Source organism: Drosophila obscura, unplaced genomic scaffold (assembly GCF_018151105.1).
Source record: "Drosophila obscura isolate BZ-5 IFL unplaced genomic scaffold, ASM1815110v1 contig_46, whole genome shotgun sequence".
Classification (NCBI taxonomy): domain Eukaryota; kingdom Metazoa; phylum Arthropoda; class Insecta; order Diptera; family Drosophilidae; genus Drosophila; species Drosophila obscura.
The window spans coordinates 3,135,261-3,154,583 of NW_024542835.1; the positions used below are offsets into that span (position 1 = coordinate 3,135,261).

At 38.9% G+C, this 19,323-nt stretch overlaps 4 protein-coding genes and 2 long non-coding RNA genes across 8 annotated transcripts; 1 reads left to right on the forward strand and 5 right to left on the reverse strand.

The window, feature by feature from the left end:
* Nucleotides 1-238: 238 nt before the first annotated feature.
* On the reverse strand, nucleotides 239-8,296 carry LOC111076729 (ankyrin repeat domain-containing protein 29). 2 transcript variants are annotated; one of them, XM_022370646.2, is made up of 5 exons: nucleotides 8,098-8,296; nucleotides 4,424-4,739; nucleotides 3,113-3,223; nucleotides 1,793-2,089; nucleotides 239-1,733 (listed from the first exon to the last, which is right to left on the reverse strand). In XM_022370646.2, the coding sequence occupies exons 2-5, from the start codon at nucleotides 4,433-4,435 to the stop codon at nucleotides 1,179-1,181; spliced, it is 975 nt and encodes a 324-aa protein (XP_022226338.1). In that variant the 5' UTR covers nucleotides 4,436-4,739; nucleotides 8,098-8,296; the 3' UTR covers nucleotides 239-1,178. The 2 variants fall into 2 exon arrangements, with proteins under 2 accessions (XP_022226338.1, XP_022226337.1); XM_022370645.2 differs by lacking the exon at nucleotides 8,098-8,296 and adding an exon at nucleotides 7,063-7,179.
* Nucleotides 8,297-8,687: 391 nt separating this feature from the next.
* Nucleotides 8,688-10,809, reverse strand: LOC121403774. The gene is given in 3 exon segments (XM_041595222.1): nucleotides 8,688-9,541; nucleotides 9,543-10,526; nucleotides 10,611-10,809. Coding segments are annotated over 3 exon segments (1,608 nt in total). The 5' UTR covers nucleotides 10,742-10,809; the 3' UTR covers nucleotides 8,688-9,048.
* Nucleotides 10,810-12,199: 1,390 nt separating this feature from the next.
* LOC111076707 lies at nucleotides 12,200-14,015 on the reverse strand. 2 transcript variants are annotated; one of them, XR_005968243.1, is made up of 4 exons: nucleotides 13,949-14,002; nucleotides 13,790-13,844; nucleotides 13,562-13,735; nucleotides 12,200-13,503 (listed from the first exon to the last, which is right to left on the reverse strand). It is a non-coding gene; the product is annotated as an uncharacterized LOC111076707 (long non-coding RNA). The 2 variants fall into 2 exon arrangements; XR_005968242.1 differs by having other exon boundaries at nucleotides 12,202-13,503; nucleotides 13,790-14,015.
* A 571-nt stretch (nucleotides 14,016-14,586) lies between these two features.
* Nucleotides 14,587-15,247, forward strand: LOC111076709 (40S ribosomal protein S21). The gene is made up of 4 exons (XM_022370614.1): nucleotides 14,587-14,695; nucleotides 14,766-14,824; nucleotides 14,906-15,097; nucleotides 15,163-15,247. The coding sequence occupies exons 2-4, from the start codon at nucleotides 14,775-14,777 to the stop codon at nucleotides 15,170-15,172; spliced, it is 252 nt and encodes an 83-aa protein (XP_022226306.1). The 5' UTR covers nucleotides 14,587-14,695; nucleotides 14,766-14,774; the 3' UTR covers nucleotides 15,173-15,247.
* A 1,779-nt stretch (nucleotides 15,248-17,026) lies between these two features.
* On the reverse strand, nucleotides 17,027-18,244 carry LOC121403770. The gene has a single exon (XM_041595310.1). The coding sequence runs from the start codon at nucleotides 18,242-18,244 to the stop codon at nucleotides 17,027-17,029; it is 1,218 nt and encodes a 405-aa protein (XP_041451244.1).
* A 125-nt stretch (nucleotides 18,245-18,369) lies between these two features.
* On the reverse strand, nucleotides 18,370-19,176 carry LOC111076708. The gene is made up of 3 exons (XR_005968244.1): nucleotides 18,791-19,176; nucleotides 18,497-18,693; nucleotides 18,370-18,433 (listed from the first exon to the last, which is right to left on the reverse strand). It is a non-coding gene; the product is annotated as an uncharacterized LOC111076708 (long non-coding RNA).
* Nucleotides 19,177-19,323: the final 147 nt, after the last annotated feature.

Here is a 19,323-nt window from a genome sequence, read left to right on the forward strand (position 1 = left end):
TCACTGAAAATCAGTTAATTCATAATCTTTGCAGAAGAAATCAGTGCAGTTCAGTTTTAACTTAGCATAAAAGCTTTTTTGTTCTATTAACTTTGCAGCTTTTACACACATATGTACATACATATATATTTTTCGCCACGTTCGAAATGAAAGTAATAACTCGTACTAAACTTAAAAAATAGATTTTTAGCATGATCGATAGAAAATAAAATATGAAAACGTATGAAAGGTGTTCGGTTGAAATTTATATTTTCTTAAATCTATAGATTCTAAATTCTCCTAATTAAAAACACCCAACATTTTTCCACTAATCGTGTGTCAATTTATTATACTCTTTAGTTGCAAAAATGGGTCGAAGACTATACTTAAATCTTGATCAATGAAAGAAATTAATGAATTCTCGAATATATAGTTTACAAGGAAATAAGCAATAAACCACAGAAGAATTGAATATAACTAATTGCTAATACAAATACTTAGGAAGGCGTTTCAACGTAAAGCACTTGTCAACAATTGCTTAGCGTTAGAGGGGGATCTACATATGCTTTTAAATATGTGTATTTTCATATCATAGATAGTTTATATGTATGCCTATATATATATATATATATTAGTATATGTACAGAGGACTTTCTAACATTATCTTTTTATGTGGGGTCCATGTTAACAGTTATTATCGTAATCGTTAACGTTTTTATTATTGTTAGAGTTAAATTCAAAATACAAGCTCCAAGTGGTTGTTAATACGAATGATGGTTATATCTAATATATTTGTAATATATAATATATATGTATTTATTTATATATGTAATTTAGTATTCTTAGGGCCATTTACTTTAGCTTGGACGTGTTTTTTTCTATAGTGGATTTCTCTTTGATTGGTTTCTGTATTAGTGTTTGCTGCTGGGCTTCTCCATTTACACTGTGCAACACAACGAGGGGACTCTTAAACGAGCTTTCGATTTTCTGATATTTAAACCATGTACTTGACAAAAATGTACATAAATAATTATTTAATTAGTTGTATACTATTTCCGGATTCAAGATACTTTACAGTCCCTTCCATTGTTGCTCTTCTACTGATCTTTCGATTAAACATAAAGATAAAGGCCAACGTATTGTGCATAAAGGTACTTTGGAGGCATGGTATCATCTGTTTGTCATCTTTGTATATGTTTTTACGCCGGCATGGACGTGACCGTAGATGTAACCGTAGATGTTGCCGGGGTGATCATCGTTTTTGAATTGCGCGCTACAATCGCTCGGACCCGCTCCTGGAGATAATCACAAATGGAGCTGTACTTCTGCTGGTGCGCCAGTTCGAGGGCCGTCAGATCCTCCTGGTTTTTCACCAGGACATCGCTGCCGGCAGCGACCAGCTGCTTGCAGACGGTCATATGGCCGAACATAGCGGCTGCATGCAGAGCCGTCTCCCCATTTGGCAGCAGGCCCAGATTGGGGCGGTACTTGAGCAGCACTGTGGTGACCGCCGCATGCCCCTTGTGGGCGGCCTTAAAGAGCGGGGTGGCGCCGTCGCAGCGCACTGTATCCACATTGGCCCCGTTCTGGAGGAGCACCTTGCAGATGTGATCCTGACCCATTTGGGCGGCTATCCAGAGCGGTGTGGCACCGTCTATGCGCTTGATATCGATTTCCGCATGAGCCTGGATCAACAGCGACAGAACTGTCCGATGTCCGTTCTGGGACGCTATGAAAACAGGCGTGGCACGGTCCTGAATAAAAATTCAAGAAATATTAAACGGCTCTGCAGGCTGCTGTTGTTTCCACCCACCTTCATGTGAGCATTCACATTTGCTCCACAGTCGATCAGCTCGCGCACGATCTTCACATGGCCACCCTGGGCGGCCACAAACAGGGGCGTTCCCCCGTCCGCGGAAGCCGTGTCCACATTCGCTCCCGCCTTCATCAGAATCTTCACCACGTCCAAGTGCCCTCCCTGGGCGGCAAAGAAGAGGGGCGTTGTGCCCGTTAAGCGGCGTGTGTTCGGATCTGCCCCCTGATCGAGCAGCTCCATCACGCAATATGTGTGTCCTCCAGCGGCAGCTAAGATAAGTGGTGTGGTCCCATCCTGAAAAATTAAAAGATCGAAAGTTGAAAATGAGATTAATTGGGGAACTGTTTCAAAGATAACGAAAGAAAACTTTTAGAAATGGGTGAAGGAAGAGATTGTGTGTTTTTAGGATTAACATTGATCCCTCAACGGAAATGTAAAATATCCAAAAATAAAGTGCTTGGCAAACATAAATTAACTACTCTCGGCTCAAGCCTATTAAGTAGCCACTAACATAAATCAGTGTTTAATTGAAGCCCCGCTTAAATGCAATGCAAATCTTTCATTACCAATTCAGAGCGTTAACAGAAAATGAATTTGCTATAATTGTTTAATTGAGCATCAAACGATTTGAATGGCAATTTGCGATTAGTTTCACCAACTCGGAGCAAAATCGTTTCGTGTGGATTTGCATGCGTGTCTACGGATGGGAATCTGAGGAAAGTCCATGGCATTGCAAATCACAAATCGCTCTCTCGCTGCACTTAGACTGCACGAGGTTTCCCCTGGGCCGGTGAATCACGTAGAGCTGTGTGCCCTTACTGGGAGGGGGGCTCGGGCTCTGACTCTGAGTCTGGCAGACCAGCTGTTGGCACACTGCCCCCGCAGTCCACTTTCCTTTGCTCGTGCCCTCGCTTCGCTGACCGTCAAGTGAAATTTAATTTCTTTATTTTTATTATTTATTTTTGGTTTCGGTTTTTTCTTTTTTGCTGTAGTTTTCGACTTCTTTGCCAATTGGTGCGTGCTGAGGTAAACAAAGTGTTAACTGATTTAAGCGCTGCAAACTGTTTTTGTGTTTTATTTATTTAACTTTTTTATTATGTAATATTTCACTGACAGCGTTTTGAATTCGCATGGGTCACGCCTTAACGATTTTAAGGAACTGTTTATTAGTATCTCAACATATATATATTTTTTAACGATCTGATGCAATGTGTCATGCATTGACTGAATGCATGACTGAAAATGTCTGAATTTAAGCCGAGAAAGTGGGCTTAAGCCTTATAGCTAATAAAATAAAAAACTTGGCAATAATCTCACCTCATCCTTGCAGTCCACATGTACCTTTCCACTGTCCAGCAGCCGGAGCAGGGCCACCGCATCACCCCTCATGGCTGCCATATGCAGCTGCACATCCGAGGGCGTCTCTTTCTGTTGAGTGGAAAAGAGAAAAGTGGGGAAACAAATCAATTAACAACTTGAAATTGTATCAACTGTCAAAACCAGAAGATAACCTCTAGACTCTGTCCCGTGCTATCCGTACTGCATATGCCCCAGCTCTTCAGCTCTTTATGATGATGATGATGTGGGAAATTAATTTTCCCGTTCACAGTATGTAATTAGGGCCACTGCAGTAACACTCAACGCACAAGTTATTTCGTAGCGGATGTCGGACCACATTGAGTGCATTTTTACAATAGTTTTTCTGCTGCTGCTCTGATACAAAGTGAACATTAACCCTGAGATGATCGCACCTCATTAATAATAATAATTTTTTACTATTTTATCGGGGATTCCCTAATGACATTAATAATCAATATCCTACCCAATCAATAATTGTTTAACACATCCAGCAGTGACTTTACTTATAAATTTATTACCCAACACATTTCTACAATTTAATCTACCCAGCTAAGCTGTTCTGCTACCATTTTATCCGCCTATGAACCCAGAAACAAGCGAAGCCCTGACCATGTTCCCCAGAAAAAGGAAATTCAAGAAATATTCGTTCAAACTAAATGCAGTAAAAATGTCAACTTTGCGTTAATGAAGCGAATTAAGTGGGATAGATGGTGCTTGGCATGGGAGGGAGTGGGGAATATACATAAATACATGTGTACATGCATATGTGTGTATGTATGTATGTAAAAGAGGAAAGGGAACCTGAAGCACCTGTTGAGAGGCAACACAAGACGAGGTAAACACAAGTGAAAACCCTCACGTGACGTGACTCAAGATGCCTAAAGAAACAATGCAAATGCTGCTGCACTTTAAAATGACATAATGATGATGATGATGATGGCATCGCGATAATCGTAACACTGTTGATGATAATGATGTTTATGGTTAGCGTAGCAAAGTAGCAAATGCCAGCAACACAGGTGGGAAACACTTTTAATGCTTCAGACATGCGCTAGACAGAGCAGATGCGATTGCATCTGGGATCACCATATCATTATATTTTTCCCAATAAAAATCAGACAAATAACAGAGTTTCCTAAGTTCCCGTGAACAGCTCCATCCTACCTATCAATGCACTGCAGTATGCAGTTGGCTAGCACAAATTCCATTAAACTCACTCCAAATAGGCCAATTACCTGTTTTTTAGGTCAAGTATTGAGCATTACTTACCTTTAGCGACATGTTTAGTTCCTCTCTCCTCTGTCGTCTCTTTTCTCTGGCAATTGCACCTGCTTACAAGCCCGTTTCCATTGACCGATTTTTACGAACTGTAACGCTGCTGCTCCTCCAACTCCAACTGCAGCCACTTCTGGTTAAGAGTAACAGTGCAACAAGCAACACAGCAACAACAAATCAAATCACAGCAGAAACTGAGCACAGTAGAAGCGGCTGCAACATCATAGCCATCCCCACATTCAAGTCGGAGTAGAAGTCCAAATCCCAGTTCAAATCCAAGTCCAAGCGACCAGTTCCCAAAAGTCAAGCACTGCAAATAGGTGAAGAGAAAAGGCACGGGCCACATTAAAATTAAGTTTCCATGGGCAAAACAGGTTTTCCTGCACCTAAAATGAGAATTAGAATGCAAAAAAAGAAAAAGTTACTATCCACTTGGGAGGAGTTCCTGGGAAATGACCTGAAACCGATCGGTTACAGCCATGCTATAATGGTGTTTGGATGGTCTCAGGAATCTCAACCAAACAAGTTGCCTTCTGAAAGGGTAGCTGTAGCAAATGTTGCATGCGCCCTTTTTTTTAGATCAAAAGTAAAAGTTCGACAAAGGAAAACGATGTTTTATACGGGCCGAACTAGTTATATTTGAAACAGGACTATTAAATGGAATCAGCTGCCTTGGAACTACATGGCTATTAATATTTAAATGTGGCAATTACTCGTTGCCTTGCATTTTATAGCTTGAAGAAGCTTGAAGAACTAATACAAAGAAATAATAATAGTCTGTTATGGGCAAATACTCGTTAATAACTAATGTACGAGTGGCCAGCATTTGAAATTTTCTTCGGAATAACATGAAGCCAAAGTCTAAGAAAACCCCCATTCAACATGCAATTTGCATTTAAAATTTTCAATTATTTTCCATTGGCCTTGCTACTGCGATCTCTTCATTCAGGCAAGATGGTTCGTTAATGTAATATTATAGTATAGGTTTATCTTCGAATCAGGCAAAACTGTCAATGAAATTCACAGATATTATTTATAGCTTAGTTTTGTCTTCCAAGTTATTTCAACCCCATTGCTGGATTTTCAAACGAAATTTCTTATATGTATAGTATTTATAGCCTTAGCTCTAAAGTTTCTTTTATATCCATTTTGCATCTCATGCAGTTTGATTCGGTTTTGCATGTGGCAGCATTAGTTCGTGTTGGTTTTTGTACATTTTATAATTTCTGTGTTTTTTTATGGGAACGCCCTCTGACAATTGAGGGGCGGCCCCTTAGATCTGGTCGGGTCTGACTTGGATCTATCAGCACGCAACATAGGCTGGCCAAAGTGAGGCATTTTCATTTTCATGATTTTTTTAAAGTTACTTTTCCTCTGTCGCTACTTGTTTTATTAATTGCATTTCATGTCGGCGCAGCATTTTTTTCTGTATTTTGTTGCTTCTTTTTTTCAACTCTTACTAGCCGCATCATCGCCATCGTCATGATGATGGCTGCCTTATGCCTTTCAACTTTTGACCTAGAAAGTGCTTTAGTTTTAGGTTTTTTCCCGTGGGGCAGTATCTGTTACAGGCAGCCACAGCAACGCCAGCAGCCACGCACTTTTTGGTGCTGACATCATATTTACAGCTTTTCTTTTTCTCATTTCTTAAACACTCTTTTTGGCTTTTACTCGTTCTTAATTAATTCTTTAGAAAGATGATTTTAATTAGATGATTTAATAATATGTATGTGTACTTGGCCAGTAACCCAAAAGTAAGCCTGTATGATTAAATTTGTCCGATTCTCTGGCCGTAGGAGAATTGTCAAACTGTTATGGAATTAGTATGTACATCAGTTTTTGTCACGTTATATTATGTGTATATATTCTAGCTTAGCACTGCATATACTCGTGGGGGTATATTCTGCATCGTAAGAATACAGGTTAGTCATACGTTTTTGTACAAAGACTTTATTTCACCCGAATTGCTATCATAATTTAGAAATAACTTTAAAAATCTGTTCATATTTAGAAAGAAATGGAAAATATTAGGATATTGAAACTCAAGTTTTTATAGGATTATTTTCATAACGATAGGTAGGCCAAATAACTGATGTGATATGTGCTTCAAAACAAGCTGATATGATACTCATGTCGCAATATGGTTCCGTATGATTAGATATCTTTTGACGGCATTATAAATGTTGAGCAAAATCGATTATCAATACTCGTAGCTATTGTTACAACTTACAAAAAGATCATTAAAAATAATCTTTCTACCGAAGCTTTTGACAAATGTTTATTATAACACAACTATTATTAGTTTTCGAATACTTTCATACATTTGTATACATATGTATATGTACATACATATGTATGTACGTACATAGATTCTTTGGCACACTATAATTTGTTTCACTTTCGTTTTATTTCATTTACAATTATGTATATTAAGTATGGTTATTAGGCCTTTTGCTATTTTATATTTCGGTTTAAAAATAGCATCTCACGTTATCATGATCTCATATTTGCTTTACTCTCGCATAAATTCAGCTCGAAATTTACACATTATGCAAAAATATCACCGCACACACAAAAGGTCAATGGAAACCTGGCCGAGTCGCCGGGCCCCTTGGCCACTTGTGAGATCTCACCTCAAGAAGTTTCAGCCCCACGATAACAATAGCAACAATTCACCCGACACGCCGTTTTGCTTTTGACCAAATAAACGACGCTAACGAAGCACCAAAGGCGTTGAAAGCTGCCGAGAGAATGAATGAGTTGGAGCACAAAATGAATGAGACTGCTAGCTGCAGCTTTACAGCACTTTATACCCGGTACATGTGGAGGAGAAGGGTATATTTCATTCATGGAGTTAGATGCAACATGGAGTGGAACTACGATACACTACGATATCAACGATACCGTTTAATACTTTAATGTTCTGCCGAACGCTCTGCCCAATATTATTAATAGATCTAGTTTAAATTCCTAATAAACAAACTATCTTGCTTCTCCTCAATGCACTATGGACAAGCAGCCCGATCATAATAGTTTAAATAATTATTAAAATAAAGTCACATTATTCGTATTTTTAGAACTGAAAGTTTAGTTAACTTGATAGTTTTACTTACACAAGATAAGTTAAAGCCGAATATAAATTTTATAGTTTTAAAATTTTTAGTTATGAATGGATTTTCGAAAAAAATTCCAATAGATTCACATGAAATCCCCAAATAAAATAATGCGTTGTACGAATGCTGCTGGGTCTTATATGTATGTATGGATCTGTAATAGAGGGTAGAGTATAGTTGATAGACACGAGTAGAGCGGTTTACTCCTATTGCAAAAGAGAAAGAGTACAAGAGAGAGAACGACATCATGTTGTGTAAAGTGCAACGAAGAAGAAGCATGGCCTATCCTCGGGCGCTGCCGTCAAAGTTCATTGAATTTTTATGCGACTTCGACTCGCACACTGACGCCTATTAATAGGCAACGGTGAGATTGGTAGAACGGTAAATGTTGAGGCCCAGCGCGCGTTAAACCACAATGAAAACAATCCTGCCCACACGCACGCACACACCGAAGCAGAAAGAAAACCGATGGGACCTGCTTCCCATTGACGAAAATCATTGCTGACACCGAGCGAGGTCACGGAAACTCCTCTCTGTGCCAAAATCAATACTCACAAGCTCGCTGGGTCACACACACAACACACCATACACCATCCAAGGCTGCGTTTAGCAATTAATTTTATCTATCGCAATGATTTTAGACACTTTTCACAATTTACATTCAATTTACTGCAAAGGAATTTTTCCGACGCGAATTCGCTGTCTGTAGACATTTCAACGGAGCATTTTAGAAACCAAACCTGCTAAATAAGTGAACCAGTTGGTACAAATGAACCTGGAACATAATTCAGTTCTTTATGGTGGTATGACACTAGACTTCACCAACTTTGCTGCAAGGACAGAAATATCATGAAGCAAAACGCCAATGCCTGCTATTTGTGACAGAATAGATTAGAATTTAAAATTGAATCATATAATTTTCTAGCTCTCACGGAAGTGAACTGCTTTTATTTCCCGTAGGTCCATTTCTGTTTTTGGAGTTAGTCAGTTAGTTACCAAAGCAAAGTTACCTCCATAACAAAATATTTTCTCAACCGACAGATTGTTGTAATCGCAGGGTATAACTTCTATTAGGTATGGACACATAAATGCTTAGGTAAACTACTAGTAATTACGAGCTTAATAATTGTTTACTAAACGTCGAATAATTTACAGAAATTTATTTAAAGAATAAAAGGAATTTATCGTTAAATTTAACAATTAAGAAAACATAAATTTAAATTGAATTGAATAATTATTATACCCTTGACCGAGATATTAAAATATGACAATAGTTTGCAATCATGATTTGCATGCATACGCGAGTCGATATGTGTACATATGTATGTATGTAGACATATAGAAATTGTCTTAATTTTAGGTTTTCGGTTCTGTCGTATTTTCAATATTTGTGTATGTTAAGGTTTTTCGTACATTTAATCTGATTTTTTTGGATTTTCATTTAGCATTTATTAGAGTTTCATAAATGTATGCCTGAAAATTACTCAAGCAAAATCGGTAGATTTGCTAGTTCTGATCTCGGTCACTTAGACATTTTCTTATTAATATGGGATCTCTTAGAGAACCCCTTATTATGTTAACCAAAGGACCAACATCAACAGCATCAACATTATCGTGTATTGGTGAATTTTCGAGATAGATTTTGATCTTTTTGAGCTCCTCCCTCTGTTTGGTCACCCAAGTCCAACGTTGCACAAATGAATTGTCTATATTACGGCAACATCTTAAATTGAGAACTTTTAGGTTCGGAAGCCCCATCAGAAGGTCCAGAAGTTGGTCATTCGTAATGCTAGGAATGGCTATGTGGAGGTATAGAAGGCTCTCCAGCTTCAACAAGTCCGCCAAGGGGACGCTGTTGCAGGATACAACGAGTTCCTTGAGTGTAGAAATATTGCAAAGATGCTTAACCTGTTCTTCCCACAAATCGGGCCCGGACAGTATAAGGCTTTCCAGAGGAGAACCCTGCTTGTTGATCAATCCCTCGATAAGGGGGCGGTGCCACAGTGCCGTTATGCCACAACTGCAAATGTTGCAAACGAGGCAACTGGCAGACTAGCTCATAGTGCACTTTTGCATCGAGGCGGTCTACACCAAATGCCAGACTTTCCAGCTGTTTGCAGTTCTCTACCAAAATATCGAAATTGTTTTTAATGATATTTTGAATATATTGTCCAAAGTCCAAATGCCGCAATTCCTTCATTGTTAGGCAGCAGTCCGCCAAGCTCTCGGCATAGAATCCACGACAGGCACCCACCTCCAGAGATTCCAGTTGATCAAGAACATGCAATCCTCTTCCGCTATATGAGACAGCCTCCAAGTGCAGTTTCCTTAGACACGTGAATTGCTTGAGATTTAGAACAAAAGCAACACACCACTTATCTACGTCTGGAAAGCACAGATGAGCGTGCAAAGATGTCAGATGTTTAAGGCTGTTTAGATCGTCCCATCTGGTCCGTCGAAAGGTCATTTTCAAATTTCGGATATTCTTGCAGTGGCTCCGCAAGAGCCAAAGATGCTGATCGCCATTCGAACTTTTATTCAATTCGGACTCATAGCTAAGCAGATTATCAGCAACAATCTGCAACAGTTCTTCCAGATCTTCTTCGCCAAGACATTTCGTGAGCGATTCACCAAAATGACTGTACCGATGGCTTGCGTATCTCTTGAACATTTCTCGAATCCACAGGTTTGAAGAAGCGAGCCTTAGTTGGTCTTCTACCTGCAGATAATCAAATACAATTTTCCAGCAATCCTCGATAATATCAAAAATAGTTGTACGAGACGTTTCCACTGCGGCTTTCTTTGCAATGGGTGCGTCATCGGTGCAATCTCCAGCAGCTTTTCTCTTTCTATTGTCCGCGGAATCAGCTTCTCCCACATTGGTACCACAAGCTTTATCAAAAATAGTTGTATGAGACGTTTCCACTGCGGCTTTCTTTGCAATGGGTGCGTCATCGGTGCAATCTCCAGCAGCTTTTCTCTTTGTATTGTCCGCGGAATCAGCTTCTCCCACTGGTACCCCACATGTTGTATGAGACGCCCCGGCCGTGGGCGCCTCCCCCTTTTCTCTATTGTCCGCGGAATCAGCTTCTCCCACATTGCTACCACAAGCTTTTTCACTCATTTCGTTTCTTCCGTTATTTATATACATATGTTCTGATCGTTTTGACGCGCCCGAGCTGACTGAAAGATTCGGCATTGGACCGGACCCGGCGCAACTTTATCAGGCTCAATGTGGGGAGTTCCCCATTTCGCTTTCATAGATAGCGATAAGCCTAAAATAGAAAGAAGCTTTAAACTTTTTCAAGTTGCTCAGGGCAGTCTGTCCATACATACATATATGTATACACTTCATTATCTCCACGCGTAATCGTAAGTTCCAAGTTAAGTACCGATAGGAATGAAGAAAGTATGAATAAACATATATATTTATATATGTATGTACACACCACATATCTACGTCTGGAAAGTAAAGATGAGCGTGCAAAGATGTATACATATTTTGACTCACTTTATTTGGCTATAATCTCAACACTGTGCGACAAAACTAAATCTTTTGAATGTCTTACCTAATTATACCCGTACTCAAAAAAGAGTTAAGGGGTATATTAGATTTGTGGTAAAAGTGGATGTGTGTAACGCAGAGAAGGAAACGTTTCCGACCCCATAAAGTATATATATTCTTGATCAGCATCAATAGCCGAGTCGATAGAGCCATGTCTGTCTGTCCGTCTGTCTGTCTGTCTGTCTGTCTGTCTGTCTCGATGAGCGCCTAGATCTTAGAGACTATAAGAGCTAGGGCAACCAAATTTGGTTTCCAGACTCATGTGATATCCCACTGCTACAAGTGTATTTCAAAATTTCGCCCCGCCCCCTTCCGCCTCCACAAAGGACGAAAATCTGTGGCAGGCACATTTTTAAAGATACGATAAAACTAAAAACGCAGTATCGTAGAGAATGACCATATCTACCAGACTGCCGAATCTGAATCAGATCGGATCATAATTATAGCCAGAATGAAGAAATGAATTTTCAGTTGCTTCCCCTCCCCCTCCCGCCCACGACAACGCAACTCATTTTCCTTCTCGCTCGCACACTCTGCCGCGTTCAGTGCGCGAGCAACCCTTAGCGGAGGAGATGTAGAATCTAATTGGAACATGTACAATCTACATGTTAGATGTAGAATATACATTGTAGATGTAGATAGCAGATGTAGCAAAAAAATGTTAAATGTAAAATTTTTTTTTTAATTCTACAATTCTAAAAAATCATATGCTTAAAAATGTTTATGCTGACTGAGTACGGGTATAAGTAGAGTCGCGTCCCCAGAAGCGACTCGCACGTTCCTTCTCGTTTTAACTTTAAATTCTATTCGTTTGCATACAATGGCTACACCTGCAAATATATCAATCCAAAATCAATGTTTTCTACCATTTTTAATGTATCCTATACTTTGACACTAAAAAAAAAATTGTTTCTTTAGTTAAATTTAATTAAAAAAAAAAAAAACAAAGCTACTAATCATAAAAAATTGGAGTATCGAGTAGTGTCTTGGCCAGTGGAGAGTTCACTGGATAAAATTCAATTATAAAAAGTTAGCGGTGTCAAAATATTGCAATAAAATATTGAACGATTTGTCATGACAAAGAATAAAACATATGCATGTATGTACATACAAATATTGGACAAAATTATTGGAATTTTCATTTATTAGAGTTCCATAAAAGCATGTTTATAAATTATTCGCTCACCCAGGTACGAACACTATTGACTAATTTCACACTATCTGTATTACGGTAACTGCATAATACATTGATTATTTTCAAGCTCGGGAGTCCCTCCAGGAGGACCAGAAATTGGTCATGCGTATTGTTGGAGTTGGAGGGAACGCTGTGGCAGTTTACTTCGAATTCCTTGAGTGTAAAAGTCTTGCAAATATGCTTAACCTGTGCCTCCAATAAATCGTCCCAGCTTATGAGACCCTTTTTTGTTGATCAAGCTCTCGATTAACGAGTTGTGTACAGAACCGTAATGAGACACCTGCAAATGTTGCAGCTTGGGCAACTGGCAAACCATCTCATAGGGCGCCGATGAATCGAGGATCTCTACATCAAGGACCAGACGTTCCAGCTACTGGCAGTTTGTCAAAAGAATTTCCAAATTTTTTTTAGTGAGGGTATTAGGATGAATTATGTCTAGTTGTCGTAATTTTCATTTATTAGAGTTCTATGAAAGCATGTTTGTAGGTGAGCTTCATCGTATGGAATCCAGCCTATCGTTTATTTCGTCAAAATCCATATCCGTAATGGCTTCTTCTGAAAAGCTGTATTAATATATAAAAATCAATCCGCACCGCCCGGAACAATATTCATTTTCTAATTTTGAGGATTCGAGCAGTAGCTCCGTAAGAGGCACAGATGCTGATTGACTTTCGAAACGCGATCCGTCAGACTCATAGCTTATCATATGCTCGCAAACTATCTGCAACAGTTCTTTCAGTTCTGCGATTCATTCATATGTTAATACCGATGGCTTGCGTATCTCTTGAAAATCTTTGCAATCCCCAGCTTCGAAGAAGCGAGCCTTAGCTGGTATTTTACTCTCAGATAATCCAATACGACTCTCCAGCAATACTCATTTAAATCGAGAATTTTTGTACGAGACGTTCCCACATTTGGCTTCCTCTGCAATCCCGGTGCTAGAGGCTTTTTCACCATGAGCTTTTCTCTTTTTATTTTACGCGGCAGCATCTACTGACACATTGCTGCGTGTTCATTCGTTATCTTGTTCCTGTGAAATTTCAACCTTAACGTATGTGCTGTATATATGGATGGGAAGCCTGCTGAAAAAGGGATTTCTTAGTCCCAACTGCAAAGCCCTTTCACTCATGTCGCTTCCTGTGTTATTTTATGTTCTGCGGAAAATACAAGCCTTTACGTTTGTACGTATCTGTACGTATCGCTGTAAATTGGAGGACTTGTAAGTCAATAATGCATTTACATTCATAACTATTACGTACCCTACGTTAAATCGAAATCAGCTAAACCCGTCGATGGGTTCAGCTCGTTGTGCATGTTGGAATTTGACGACACTTCCTCGTTCTTGCATAGCCTGGACAACTACGTGATCTTCGCCAGATCAGCCAAACGTTGATGTTGTTTGAGGCTAAGTCGCATTCGTGCGCCACGTTCAGCTGGGGTAATCTGAGATTAGTTTGGTTTTAGTTCTTTTTCTGATGGGCGCTTACCAATGCTGATGTAGGCTTGTGCGTGTTTTGCTCGAACTTCGATTTGGATATTATGCTAGAACATATTTAAACCAAATAGTTCAGTAGCTCGAGGATTTAGTTAAGGCCGTTAATTCAGGCCTTATTTCTTAGTTAGATAGTTAATTAAATGCAATATACTTGCTATTGAATTCAAAGGCGATCGATCCCCAGCTGTTGCTCTCTAGATTGTTTGTAGACGAAAACATCGATAGTATATCGATGGTGAAAGTGGTGTACTCTTTTTATTTGTAATAAAATCAAGAGTATATATTTATTTGCATTATATTTAGTAGAAACTTTATTCCATTCCATCCGATTCCAAAGAAATTTATATAGCATATTTAAGACGGTTTTGAAAATTCCTATACGGGAACGAACAGTAAAAGTCTGACATTTGGTTATGGTGCTATGACATTAGACTTTGCCGACTGACTAGCTGGAGAAAATAAAAATGCCTGCAGTCAGAGCGAGAGCAATATATATGCGTCAAGCTGGATGTCCAGTTGAGCTGGACTTAAATCCATTGATTTAATTTGCGGATACAATTTTGCTGGCTTGGTGGCTGTGTTTTGCTGTAAAACATCATTTGGTCTCAAGTAGTGCCTCAGTTGTGCGACTGAAAACCATTAGACGTGTCTAGAGACGGCTACGAACAGTAATGTTGCATTTTGTCTCTTTCTATCCCTCTATACGCAGCAGAATTGGCTAAGTCTAATGTCATAACACTATTACTCGAATCCGCAAAACTGATGAGACCATACATAAAACTATCGATAAGGCCGCATGAGAAGGCGCAACCAACTTCACATCGCGCTGTCATTTCTCCCTCTTTTTCGCCTCCATCGACGGATTGCGGTCGCTTGATTTGTAAATTTCTGCAAAAATGTAAGTAAATCTATTATTTAAAAATGAAAAAGTATAACTGACTGAGCAAATTACCCTATTCGCATTGCAGCACAACAAAATGGAGAACGACGCCGGTGAGAATGTTGATTTGTACGTGCCCCGCAAATGGTAAGTGAAACACGTGTTCCCCCGTCGCTCCCTTGGATGGCTGGCATGTTTAATCCGCTTGTGGTCTGGTCCTATTTGCAGCTCGGCCTCGAACAGGATCATCCACGCCAAGGACCACGCATCCGTGCAGCTGAGCATTGTGGATGTGGACCCCGAGACTGGCCGCCAGACCGATGGCTCCAAGACCTACGCCATTTGCGGCGAGATCCGTCGCATGGGCGAGTCCGACGACTGCATTGTGCGTCTGGCCAAGAAGGATGGCCTCATTACCAAGTGAGTGCGCTCTCATTCAATAGATGTATGATGATTTTATTTAATAACTCATTCGTTTCTTGCAGGAACTTCTAAATATGTCGAAACCATAAATCAGAAACATGAATTGGTAATAAAGTGAATTCCTTTTTGTAATTTAACGTAAAACAAGCTCTATTTGTGTTTTTCTTGTGGACTAAACGGATTGTAAATAGTTGGCATATTGAGGAATGTGATCCTTTCCATAAAAATAATCTCACTTCAGAGGAGCTACCTACTTGACGCTGCTCGTTGTAAATCGGGCAGTGGCTCTCATTGATATACTGACCTTAACAACTACCTGTAAAATCTTTCTTTTATATTCAGTGCACAATCAAGTACTTTATCAACTAAAATCTGGGTGTTATTGAAAGGCCTAGTAGATAATTGTTCCATGCTTAAATCTTCTTTTCAGTTACCAATTTTCAAGTTCCTTATTCCTCAGTTAAACTTTGGGGTTCTCTGAAATAGTTTCTTCAGCTTCCAGTGTTATGTTTATTCAATGTTCTTATTTTAGCAACGATTATCCAATCTAATTTATGTGCAAAGGAATTATTAATTTATGATGAAGTATTGCACTCACACAGAAAAATGAATTGCAACTTAATTTGTTGTTTTTGTATTTGGTCGCAAGGAAATGAACCTGCATCCAACATTAGGAGTTTTTATTTATTATCAGTTTATGAATATTCGTCTATATTTTGTGGTTGTTTTCGACTGGCGGACACGAAATAATTTGCAACTTATATACAGCCTAGAAGAACATCAAGAATGTATACATACATATGTAAATGAAAACATTCCAAAATGGGAATATCAATTTCCGTACCGATTTTAGTGCTTTTAAAATGTTCAGTACATGTTAACGGATCCAGACATGGCTGCCAAAAAATAATTTTTAAATATCAAATATTAATTTTTAATCAAATAACGTCAAAATATTTACCTTCAGTAATCTAGTAAGAGGGCCGCCGAGTCCATGGAGTATAACTGGTCAGCTGTCAGCACGATGGCTTTGTGACAATACCAAACAGGCTGATCAAATAATGAAGCGCAGCTATGCGCACAACCCGACAGTTATCCCAAGAAGATTCAGATTCCTGCCAAATCAGCTGCGGCTGATTCTATCCCTTCCCAACCGAGACAAATGGTTAAAGTTAGTCGATCCTAACAACAACTGTATAACAACGGCCGAATTTATTCTAGGAAATTCATTCGCCATCGATGCACCGCTAGTGGGAGATGCTGGGCCAGTATTGACTCCAGCCAGGTCGAGTTGTAAATCCCCTTCAGCAACAAAAATTAGTCAAGTGGAAAGGCAAGGCCACTATTTTATTCTCAAAAAACAAAAATGTTTTCTCAGAGAAGCATGACCCAATGAGTGTCTAATTGCTTGTAATTCTATTCTTATCGACATGCAGGCTGACATTGTAGGGTATAGAATGTAGTGGATCATAAAGTTATTCGCGCTGCGGTTAAAGCAACAATGACATCCCTCAGGACACGATGCATGAGTGTAAGTTTTGCTGTCGTAGTACTCCTTTGGGTTCTGAATGTGGGTGCGAGGAAAAGGTCTGTAAATAAATTGTTTCGCTGTTTAAATAACTATACTAAAAGGCAGAAAGAGCAAGTGTTTGGAGGTAGACACGAAGATACATTTGTATTGGTGTTTGGTGGGCTCACCCAACATCCAATATGTAGATTCGGTATATATTTTATTAAATTTCCAAAGGCAAAAGTATTAAAATATTCCAGCGTCGTCGATATTGATCAAAGCGTCTAGGCAAGCGAGAAAATGATGATCTTGACAAATTATTAAATATTTATTATTTATTAATTTGATTTTTATTTATTAGTCAATAAAATCAATATTTTTAAAATAGTCAAGAAAGAACCGTAGATTTGGTAGTACTAAACTCGTTCACTAAGTTCTTTGTTTATTAATATGGGATCTAAGCAATCAATTTTGATTTCAACCAAATGATTAGCATACAAAATATCGCGCATATAGAATTCGAAATAGATTTGTATCTTCCCACGCTGCTCCTTCTGTTCGCTCACCCAGGTACGAACACTATCCACTAAGTTATCTTTGTTTATCATATCGTAAACTTGTATATTGAGAACCTTTAGGAGCGGAAGCCCCTTTAGAAGGTCTAGAACATGGTCATTCGTAATTGGCATGGATATGTGGAGGTATAGAAGGTTCTTCAGCTTCAGTAAGTCCGCCAAGGGGACGGTGTCGCAGGCTACTTCGAGTTCCTTGAGTGTAGAAATATTGCAAAGACGTTTAACCTGATCAACGGACAACTTGTCTGGTCCCAGGATAAGACTTTCCAGAGGAGAGCCCTTTTTGTTGATCAATCCCTCGATTAACGAGTCGCGTACAGAACCGTCATGCACCACCTGCAAATGTTGTAACCTGGGCAACTGGCAGACCAGCTCATAGGGCATCGTTGAGTCGAAGCACTGTACAGAAAAGGCCAGACGTTCCAGCTGCTGCCAGTTCGTCACCAGAATTTCAAAATTGTTCTTAGTGAGGTTTCTAGTATGTGCAATGTCCAGATGGCGTAGTTGCTTTATCGTTTGGCAGCAATACTCCAAGTTCTTGCCATCGAAATCCTCATGGACATCCAGCTCCAGAGATTCCAGCTGTTCAAGATAATGCAATCCTCCTCCGTTATATTCGACAGCCTTCAACTTCAGTTTCTTTAGGCACGGCAAATGCTTGAGAATGTTTACAAATTCCGTATACAACTTATCTCTGTCTTCTTGTAGTGCATGGTCTGACCATATTTCAGTGTCCAAAGATTTGATCTTTTTGAAGCTGAGTAGATGGGGCCATTCTATCGAGTTCAGGTCAAAACCCATTTTCAAATTTTTTACATTCCTACAATGGTCCTCCAGGTGGAATATATTTTGAACGAAAGTCAATGGTTGCTCATAGGTTACCAGATTCTCGCCAACAATCTGCAACAGTTTCTGCAGATATGGTGTGTCGCCAATCCTTATCGTGAGCGATTCATTCATATGTTTGTACCGATGGCTTGCGTACCTCTTGAACATCTCTCCCATAAACACGTTCGAAGACGCGAGCTCTAGCTGGTCTTTTACGTCCAGATAATCCATTACGACTTTCCAGCAATCCTCGTTTAAATGGGGACCAGTTTTATGAGACGTTCCGATTTTTGCCAGAGGCTTTCGCACCATCAGCTTCTCTCTTTCTATTTTCCGCGGGAACTGCTTTGGCAATATTACTACCGCTAGCGTGTTGATTCATTTTGCTTCTTACGTTATCTTATGTTCTAAGAAGTCTTGCTGTAAAAGTGATTTGTTAATTCAAACTGCAAATACATACATACATATATGGCTATTACCGACGTTATATCGATGACGTTGAACTGAACCATCTTGGTTTGGGCAAAAATTCTATAACACTTATATGTAACATATATAGAATCTTTGGTTTGCGTTCAGTTATCGCAAATTGTTGGGAGTGTTTATCAATACCAATAGAGACCTTGAGTGTGTTGTACTCGAACCAGCTTGTACGTTGAGTTTGGTTATTATTCTTTAACCTATTAAAACCAAATAGTTCCGTAGATCGGGGGCTTAGTTAAGACCGTTATTTCAGGTATTATTTTATAGGTAAATTCTTAATTCAATGAAATATACTTGTTATTGAATTCAAAGGCGATCGATTCCCAGCTGCTGCTCTTTCGATTGTTTGTAGACAAAAACATCGATAGTGACTCATTTTTAATAAATTCAAGAAACAAACAAGATAATAAAATATAAACTTCTTTTAAGCAATACACAATATTCTAAATTTTAACAAATATAAGATCTCGATTAAATGCGAAAAGAATTAATAAATAAAAATAAAAACATTAGCAAACTTTATTATTTTACGCGGTTTCAGGCAAGTTCACGTTCACTTGCTTCAATATAGGGGACTCTTGAATTATGGTATACTGGTATTTTTTTTGGTATATTAAAGGTATATTTCTTAGGGTCAGACGGTATCTTTTGTCGGTAAATCCACGGTCACACTGCTTGTCGCAACACGAAAAAAAATTATAAAAAAAATAAACAATAGAGCTGTCAAACGATTGATAGTTGAGCCATCGATAGTTTTGAATGTTTTGAAAAAAAAAATCGATACTATCGAGATAGTATAAGGCTCAAATAATTATTAAAAAACCATT